Source organism: Elaeis guineensis, chromosome 14 (genome assembly GCF_000442705.2).
Source record: "Elaeis guineensis isolate ETL-2024a chromosome 14, EG11, whole genome shotgun sequence".
In the NCBI taxonomy this organism is placed as follows: Eukaryota; Viridiplantae; Streptophyta; class Magnoliopsida; order Arecales; family Arecaceae; genus Elaeis; species Elaeis guineensis.
The window spans coordinates 67,194,623-67,205,057 of record NC_026006.2 but is presented as its reverse complement, the minus strand read 5'-3'; the positions used below and the strand labels follow the sequence as shown (position 1 = coordinate 67,205,057).

At 37.8% G+C, this 10,435-nt stretch overlaps 1 protein-coding gene across 1 annotated transcript; it reads right to left on the bottom strand.

Annotated features, from left to right (window-relative positions):
- Positions 1 to 2,798: 2,798 nt before the first annotated feature.
- Positions 2,799 to 10,162, bottom strand: LOC140853669 (ABC transporter B family member 6-like). The gene is made up of 5 exons (XM_073248321.1): positions 9,311 to 10,162; positions 6,149 to 6,203; positions 5,891 to 6,066; positions 5,530 to 5,730; positions 2,799 to 3,050 (listed from the first exon to the last, which is right to left on the bottom strand). The coding sequence occupies exons 1-5, from the start codon at positions 9,677 to 9,679 to the stop codon at positions 2,799 to 2,801; spliced, it is 1,053 nt and encodes a 350-aa protein (XP_073104422.1). The 5' UTR covers positions 9,680 to 10,162.
- Positions 10,163 to 10,435: the final 273 nt, after the last annotated feature.

Genomic DNA, 10,435 nt, shown 5'->3' with positions numbered 1-10,435 from the left:
TTGCTTCGTGCCAAATGAATGCAAGACATCCCCAAAAACAGCAAAAGAATATTTTCTATTTCATAAAAGCTTCTTTAATATCCTGAACATTTCCTTTTTCAGCTGACTTTAGATCCCTCTTGAATGGATCTATATGACTGTGCATGATTAACCCATCTTAAGCAGTACTCCCTTGCCAAGCTGTTCCTAAGCTTCATCTAACAACTCAAATCATCCTAAATTTTAATTGCATTAGCATCCCATCATTGCCATAACCATCACATATTCTAGATCTTTCCACATTGTTTAGCATTTCAACTCACAAAAAAAAAAACTGTTATGGTGGAACTTCTTCTTTGGAAAAATCCATCCTTATATAATACTCAAGCTGCACAAAATCCATCCAGATTGCTTTGATCTTATCTATAACACCCTCATCTATCTATTTGTTTATATTCTGTGATGAATAATAGTGAATCAAACTAGCTAGGGAAATCTCTGGTGCTTCAGTTGAAACTGCATCTTCATCTCCATGTAAACTTTGTTCTTCAATTCAACTATAATTTCAGCGATCGGCAGCATCAACTGCCCAGCTTATCAACTAAAAATACACTGGAAACAGTTTATCTTGCCACCTGATGCAATTGCATCAGGCAATGGCACAAACAAATGCTTGGAGCCAAATCCAACAAATTCTCATGAACCTTGCCCCTTTCCCCAGAGGAACAGCTGAGAACAGCATCATTCAGCTGTCAGATTTCATTCATGCCCTGACTGTGTCACTACAGGAGGTAACTCAAACCAGTTCCCATTACATCATCTACATACAGCAAAACCAAAGGTCTCTTGTTGAACATACCAATGGGACACTTATCAGCAGGTATCCGCTCATGCCAATGTGACCTCTACACTCCAAATTTTGGGTCTTCTTATGTGTTAGATGTAGCTCATTATGTATTATATGCATATACTAATACATATTTGCACATGCATATATAAAATACAGACCTATCCGTATGTCTGATTTTTAGAAATTCCCATGTCCAAAAACACAGACCCTTGGCACCCACATCATGAGTCAAAGTGTTGGCTAATTCAAGCACATATTGGTAGATACACACAATATAGTTAGATATTGGTCATAACAAGGCCCCTTAGATGTAAATTTTAGAGACAGGTAGACATGAATTATATATTGTGATGGCTGGACCAATATGTATACTCTCTTCTTCCTTTTTTTTGGGGGGGGGGGGGACTGAAGATACACCACTTGAATATAAAAACAATCAACTAATATAACTTGAAAAAAAAGGTCTCTAACTTGGATGGTACATTTATTGATAGATAGATAGTTCCAGATGTCCAAAGATAAAAACAATGCACAAAATGGTTTCATAATCATCCAGAGAAAAATATGCGGGTGCTATGAATGATGCTACAAAGCTGAAGCAAGCTTTAACTTGTGTAAGTATTCACCAACAAACAAACCATATGGAACACCAAGAAAATGAATCAAAAGTAATGCTGGCTTTAAATTGACAACCATATAACAGATACTAGAAAGTGAAGTATATTAGCAAGTTTCAAAATGGAAAGGTGCAGCAAAACTAAGGACTATATAGTTTAATAAAGGATATCACACATCTTTGAACAGAAGTTTGTCTTAGCATGTACATACCTCTTAGGAAGCTTTGCTGCTTCCTCATATCTTAGGAGTTCTGCATAAAGACCATCTAAATTCAGCAATTCATCATGTGTACCCATTTCAACAAGTTGACCCTCCTCCATCACTGCAATATAATCAGCATTTCTTATAAGGCTAAGGCGTCTAGCTATTATAATAGTGGATCGTCCCAACATGAGAATATCCAATGCCTCTTGAACAGCTCTTTCTGCCTCAAAGTCAAGTCCACCTGTGACCTCATCAAGTAAAGGATAGATGGGTTTGAAAGCACAGCCCGAGCAACAGAAAGCTTTATTTTTTGTTCTTCAGTCAATGCTAAACCAGCTCTGCCAACCTGACATGCATTTAACTCAATATATTAGTGGAGAGGAAATCAATATAGAGACTCAGCAAACCAGGTTTAAACATATTGCGTACTACCTGTGTGTCATATCCCTTTTCAAGAGAACTGATAAATGTGTGTGCATGTGCTGTTTTAGCAGCCTCTTCAATTTGATCAGATGTAGCAGATCTTCCATAGGCAATGTTTCCCTGATGCTCAAACTTAACAAAGCCGGTTCCTGGGTGACTAGTCCTATTTGGCTTCTTAACCATTCTAGCTTCATATTCTTTATATTCTCACCATCCAAAAGAACTTCACCTGCACCAGAGAAGTGTAGCCTTTCAACTCAGCAGTCATGAATCAAAGAAATGCAAATGAAATCTGTGCAAGGAACAAATGATGATAATAATACTAATGTAGGATCATAGAAGCGCTCCATGAGAGGAATTATACTGCTTTTTCCCGAACATTCCTACCAACAAGAGCCACAGTTTTCTAGCAGGTACAGTTAGGTAGAAACCACTTAAAATAGGAATCTCAGGACGAGACAGATAGCTGAAATATACATTCCGGAATTCAATATTTCCTTGTACTGAAGCTAAAGTATTCCATCCTGATTGACAGTGGAGGTCGAACGGCTTATCATCTCATAAAGTCTATAAGCTGCAATTCTCCCTTGTTCAAATGAATAAAAGTTGTGGCTGCTTGATTTAGTCCACTGTAAATGATTAAATAATAAATAAGAAAAATGATATGATTTGAAAAGAAAATAAGATTTCCACTCCAAAAGATGACAAACTGCTTACAGGCCACTCAGAATACAGCGAACAGAGCTGTTATAATTTCACCACCATTAGCTTTTCCATGTGAAATCAGGACTCTTCCAACCCAGAGTTGTAGAGCACAAGAACATATTGCAAGTCCGTATGTGAAACCAAGACCAAGGCCTTGCACAAGACTTATCAATATCCCATACCGTAGAGTTGCTTGAAGTGATGTAGCATACGAATACTTCGCCAGAGTTTCATTTGTGAAGGCATACAAAGTCCTCACATATGCAATTGCCTACACAGTTTAATGATATATCATCAGTTTATAAACAACTGCCATGCCATATCTTACTACAAAGAATCTGGACCAACTTATCAGCAGTGTTGGTTTTCAGAATGTACATTCTGGTATTACTTGTTTTACAACATTAACTGCATAAATTTGTAGTATTACAGCAAATGCATTCTGCTGTTAATAATTCATAATGTGACTGGCAACTGCATATTGCCACTGCTATGTGATTCATTGCTGCAAACTATCATTAATAATTTCCATCTCAGACAGACAAGTCCCAAACTTTACAGCCCATCATGACAGGAAAAAATAACTCAACAGCATATGCAACAAGTTTGAATATATCAAAAGGCAACATCATAATATAACATCCAAAAATAACATTCAAAGGGGAAGGCATAGAAACAAACTTGCAAATTGTTGTTATAACATGAAGTAGATGTTTCTATACATATGTTAGTCCTAGTTAAAGAAGGTTCTGTAACAAATTTACTTGTCCAAAGATGGTAATAGACCATATCATAAAGGGCAGCACATAATAGCAGTATCACTGAAGTTTCTCAAGACAAAGATGATCAGTTTTCAGAGTGGCCATAGGACATTGTCTGCATGACAAAATGATCCATGCTGGGTTCTTTAACAAGTTCATGCATAACTAAAGCATCTTGCTCCATCTAATCCATGCAGTTGGCATTTGATTGCAAATTTCATTCATGCAATTTCATAATTTGGAGGTTTGAGTTGTTATTAGGACCATGCACAAGTATCTTTAATTATAATCTTTCAGATGGCCTCTTGGTAATGCAACAACGACATAGCAGCTGAAGTTAAATATCATACTTAAACGACAAAGACAACATACTTCTGTTCAGGTGCAAAGGCCAAAGGAATAAAGAGGTCCATATGCTTAAACAAATGGCCTATTCAGCAATTATGATCATCAAGATTTCTAGGCAAAGGCAAGAGAGTTATTGGAAATATTATTTGCTGGTCAGCTATCTTTGTTTCAGCATAAGAGTGATGACGAGTTATGGTTTTCAAGGAAAGATATAAGCAGCTGCAAATGCTACAGTTTTCATAGTCCAACTGTGAGCCGAATGAGGAAAAAGCAATATCAAGTCACCAGCTGCCCAGCAACCATTGGCATGATTTGGGCTCTATTGATTGGTATGGATTTCCATGGGTGGACGTTAGGCCCTTTTCCAGCCTGGGCAACAACAGAATTCTCAATTCTGCATAGCCACTACCTGTCATAGAGAGAGAGGGAGGGAGGAGGGGGAAGGTCATAGCAAGCAACTTAAGATTAACAAAATCAGGTCCCACAAAATGATTAAGGGGGTGTTTGGTATGTAGTGATCATCCCAAGATCAAAGGTGATGTGAGTAGAGATGACAAAATCATCATATTTGGTTGTGCTATGATAATCCTACGTGGCCATGTTCCCAAATCGCCCACACTCCTAAAATCATTGCCCGATCCAATGATGGGAAAACTATCTTTGAGGTTGGGTATCCAAAATGACCTCAAGGTAGTGATCTTGGGATGAAATTTTGGAGGGGGGGGGGCGTGGGGAAGAACCCCTAAATCCAACGAAAAAAAGTTAGTATATCAACATATCTAATATATTATATCAATATTATATGTATTATATTATATAAATATTACAAATATTGTATTTATGATATATGTTATATTATAATATATTATTATTGTCATATTATTATTTGATTATAATTTTAAATACATATTACTGTACTTTATATTTATATATTATGAAATTATTTAATATATTACTTCTATTTACCTTATTTTCCTAATCAAAATAAATATTAGTATTAAAATAATAATATATTATTATAAATAAAAAATTGATTCTATAATAAAAATTACATATTTTTATAGAATTAATAATTTATAGATTAATAAATATATTTTATGTAATATATTAATAACAAATATATTAATAAATATATTAATAATGTATTAAAATATTTTATATGATTAATTTATATTTTATGGAATATATTAGGAGTTGTTTTGATATTATATGGTCAGAAATATACCAAACTGGTTACTCGAGAATACCAGACGAATCATGAGAACATAACATACCAAACACAGTGATCTTATATCATCGGAGATCATATTACCCCAGAATAAGGATCACCAATGATCTAAGATCACTATGGTGATCCCATTTGGGTCACCAAACGCCACCTACGCAGTGTCTTGATAAGCTGCAATAAGGTTAAACAGTCAAGCAGCTTGGTTTATGTATTTAATCTCTTTGAAAATATTAATAATGATCATAGCAGATAGTTGTTCAGCTAAACTTGAAGGAAACATTCATTCTCAACTGAAAACAATCTAAGGGAGCAAACTACCAGCCAAAAACAAATCAAACAGACACACCGCTAACATGTGCCCAACTACGAAATTCATTAAAAAATAGTGTTGATTCATTGCACTGAGAAAAAACCTGTTCAGCTATGCTCGCTGCTTCAGCATAGGCATCTTGAATATTTTCGGCAAGCCTGTGCAGAAATATATTTGATATTCCTCCTGCAGCTACAATGAATGGGCCAGTGCCAAGTGTTAGAAGTGCAATCTGCCAACAGTTGATCAATCCAATGACCAGACCACCAAAAAATGTAGCCATGTTATGGATATAGTTTCCAACCTGCAGCACAGTTGCACCCATTATCAGATCTCATTAGATGAGACTCCAAGGAAATTAATCAGATTTTAAAACAAATCTATTTTACATGCTACAGATGTGACACAAAGGAATAAAAATATCTGTACGCAGCATGAAAAGAATGTTCAGCTTGTAAATATACCTTCTCACTTAGTGCAGACTGAATGAGCAACACATCGCTCAATACTTGACTGACAATGTCTCCATTATTCCCGTAAGTATCGAAAAAGCTCATGTCCTGGTTTAGTAAGACTTGGACATACTTTGACCTGATGACTGCGGTCTGCCTCTCTCCAGTAAGAATCCAGCATGAGACCTCTATAGAACTAAGCAATTTAGTGCATGCATCAAGAACATATTAAGTAATAAAAAAGTTGAATGGACAATAATTTGACATTACCTATCCATCCAGCAACAAAAACACCAGCAGCTATATAGATAATGTACAGGGCATGCTGCAATGAGAAGAACAGCAAATGAGAGAAAAGCTATGGAATACATTATGATCAACTTCAGAAGGTGATAAGAATTTTTCAGCACACTGAGTATGCAAATAGAACAAGGTTATATAAACATGGAGCAAAATGCACATATGAGGAAATCTCAATGGGAAAAATTGAAATGAAGAAATTTTCTTTAACAATAAACTATAGTTACAAAACGATAATTTCTAGAAAGAGAAAAAATAAATAAAAAAAATAGCAAATAATTAAAACAAGAAATGAACGAGTAATACACATTATAGGAAATGGTTTGTGCATCTCAAAACATGATATCAAGAACCTGTGGAAACTTGCATAACTAAGGAAATATCCCTTGCCATGCAAAACCCCCGCCCCAAAAAAGGGACCAGAAAAGAAAAAAAGGCACATCTAATTAATGAGTATATAAATAGACAGCTAATAGTGGAATTAACACTGACTGCCACCAACCCTGTAATTCCTCAAGAATCTACAGATCCAAAAAAAAAATATGTAAAGCAAAATGTACATAACCAGTCTCAGGATATCACCAATTGTAGCACTAAATAAAATTTCCCCCCATTTTATGATGATATTTCTCAAATTAAACATAAAGTTTGAGACAAGTGAGCCTTTTTTTTCTTTTTTTTTTTTTTTCTTTTTTTTGAGAATACTATGGTTATTCACCACCACTTCGGTTTGAACCTGAGACCTCTCACTTGGAGAGAGATACCAACCAGCTGAGCTAACAGCTGCTAGTTGAGACAATGGAGATATCAAAATGGTCATTTGTTTCAGTTGATGGAATATATATATACATCCAATGGCACACCATGAAAGGCAAAACCAGAGAAAGAAGCAACACCATCTGGATGACAAGATTAAGTTGGACAGATAAATTCCAAAAGTAATCTATTTCTGCAACCTCTACTCTATCACCTCTTCTCTCTTACAGGTAGGCCATTTGCAGTCCTGCCGATCCATATCTTATAGCATTCCCAAGATCTTCATTTTATTAAAACATTCTTCCCTTACAACTCCCATATGGCCATAATTATTGCACCTAGCTTGACAATAGCAGATAACTTCAATCCTACTACCTCATTTACAGCATCCATCAATATGGAATTATTTGCAGTTCTGATCTAGAAGTAGAATAAAGCTTCCACTTCAAGAAAGTCCCCAACTCCGTACTTAAAATACACTGTCCTAATAGTGGAATTGAAGTTACACAAAACACCCAAACCAGCAATTGGCCCAACTTGAAAAAACATAGTGGATTTAAAATGCAAATAATAGTTTTGAAGATTCCTTACCATTTATTGGGCATATTCTACGCTCATCCACTATAATCATCTCTTCTAGACAAATAAAAGCTGCTATTATAGAGATCTTAACTGCCATGTTCGACAGTAGATGCACGAATGGGTTAGGGAGCAGGGAATTGGATATCTTAAAAGCACTTATGGCAAGGAAGCACTTCAGAAGCAGGTCTGAGTTCAAGATCCTGGAGAAATTCTGATATGGGTGCATTGCGCTCCATTGAAGATTTTGGTTAGTAAGATATAGACTAAAACCATGCCTAACCTTTCTTATTCAACTTATTACTGCCTGTGCATTTTCCTTAGTCTACTATCTCAAAACTCTTATGGCAGTTTCTATTTCTATCTTGGGCTTTATTCCTTACCCTAAGAAACTTAAAAAAATTTAGCAGGTAATGCCTCAAGCTATCTGCTAGGAGATTTTAAAGAAAAAAAAAATAGATGTCTTTCAAAAATGTTTTCTCATCTAGCAGAACTTTGGGCTTTACTCTTTCTTCAAATTAAATATAGGAAAGGGATTATATCTTTCATCAAGAGGTTGACTTGAAATTTTTTGGGAGATTTTCTCAATGTCCTTTTTCTTCTTTACTCCCAAGGACATATTTAGAACTAATTTTCTTGTTTACATGGTAGTCCCAATAGACCACAGTTTTCCTTAATATCAAATTCAGTTCTCAAAAATAGAAGAAAGTGTCATGAACCTCACAACTTAATTCACCAATCAATCTATATAGGGTTCACATTAAGTCAAGAGACTACCATAAAAGTGGTGTCTATTGTGATGGATAATATCTTGATCCATTGGAGATGGACTAAGGCTATAACTAGATTTTATGTACCATAACTAGATTTTTATCTAGCGCATTCCAACATAAAAGTTGAAAAGAAGATAATTTAGGAGGCTATAAGAAAGTGAACTGATTATTGGCAATATATTCGACTGACTGGTCAGAGCTTCCAAAACAAAGAACACTCTTCACAGCAAGTATACGATGTCTAGAGTAAATGAAGTGGTGAGTAGAACACAAGTGCACAAAGGATGTCCATACATGTAAACTAACTAAAGTAAGAACTAAATAAAAATACCAAGCACGATAAAGCTGCTGTCACATTTTACGAACTGAAGGTGCTTATGGTACAGGGAAGTTGATGATTAATGCAACTTTCTTTACAATACTAAAGACTAGGAGAGGAAAAGTATAGAAGAGTGCGCAATATCACGAGGCAAATATATAATGCGATAGTAAAAATGCCAGAAAAGCTATTAAAAAGGGTTGCCCATCTTGGTTCAAATAATCTAGTGAAGGAACCGACAAGGAAGAAAGAGATGTCCAAGTGGCTTTGCCCTAGCCCATCAAACTTCTGAATAGGTCCACAAGCAAGCATATAAATGGGAAGTTTCCTACTTGGATTCTCCTTAATCACACCGTGCCCACATCCAACAACACACCTGAAGCCCTAACGCATAGATTCATTGAAGTACGTAAAACCTCAGATTTTTCAAATAATCCCTAATGTAAACAGTGCAATCATTATTACAGGCAATGAATCCAAACGCTGATTAAAGGGGAGAAAGAAAACAGCGGAAACCCTAAGGCATAGATTGATCGAAGTACGTAAAACCTCAGATTTTTCAAACAATCCCTAATGTAAACACTGCAATCATTATTAAAGGCAATGAATTCAAACGCTGATTTAAAGAGCGAAATCATCACCACATACATGGGATCATGTACATAAGAGATATGGAAAAAGATTCATTCTGTCTGCTCTGATTACCTCCTTGAACTTATGGAACAGCACGTCTCCATGGCTCTGCGAATTGAGCAAGTTGATGGCCCTCCCAAAGAAATGCAAGTACACGACAAGCGCCATCCCATGTGCCGCCGCGGCGAGCGCCCCGACCACCATCAGCACCCAGTCGAGCCCGTCGGCGCACGCGAACAGCCTGGAGAAGGGCACGGCGGCCGGCGGTGGCTCGATCTCCTCCACATCGTCCACCGGCCCTTCGTTATCCACCTGCACCGCCTCCACCCCGGACTCCATGTACGGCGACGGCGATTCCGGCGGCTCCGACACCTCCGACACCGGCGTCAGCGGCTGCATGTGGGGCGGCGACCACCCGAACAGCCCCCTCGACACCATCATCCTCTCCACCAACCAGACGTCCCGTTCCTCTCCTCCAAAACCCTAAACCCTAGCAATCCATCAAAATCCTGGAAATCGCCCGGATCTAGGGTTTGTCCTCTTCCTCTTCGTTTGATCTTCTCCGACGCCTCCCGAGTCGCTGCCGAGATCAGATGCTGTCCCTTCTTGGGCGATCTCTTCCTCCTTTCTTCCTTGTAACGGTTTTTTTTTATTTTATTTTATTAAATCGATCGAGCGAGTCTCCGAGACGAACAGGCCAACAAATCGGGAACTCGGTCAAAGAAGGCGGGACGCAAGGTGTGGGGAGAAGCAAGAAGAAGAAGAAAGCAAGAGCGTGTGAGAGAGAACAAGGGCGCATCGGCGAAGTATCGGAGATGGGGCTCTTCTCCCGGCTTCGACTGCCGCGGCTTTGTATCTTGGAATCGTCGATAAAGGCAAGAGAAGGGGAAGGAAGTCTGGGAGGTTGGGGGAGGTCCGCTGTCCGCCCTTGATGGCTCATCCGGGGCCATCATTACGGTGCATCTTTTTCGTTGGCCCACCTTGGTCCGCCTTTTGGATAAAAGAAATGTTTACGGCGCAGGGAATGGACGGCGGAGATGGGATCCGACGGTAAAATTTAATATGGGGGCAGATTGGTGGAAAATTCTTCGGGGCTTGCGGGCATGGGACCCATGGGGTCCGGATTCATTAGTTGTTTTTGTACGGAGCAATGCTAAGAGTACCTAAACAACTCTAACCCCGAATGATGTGTCAGTC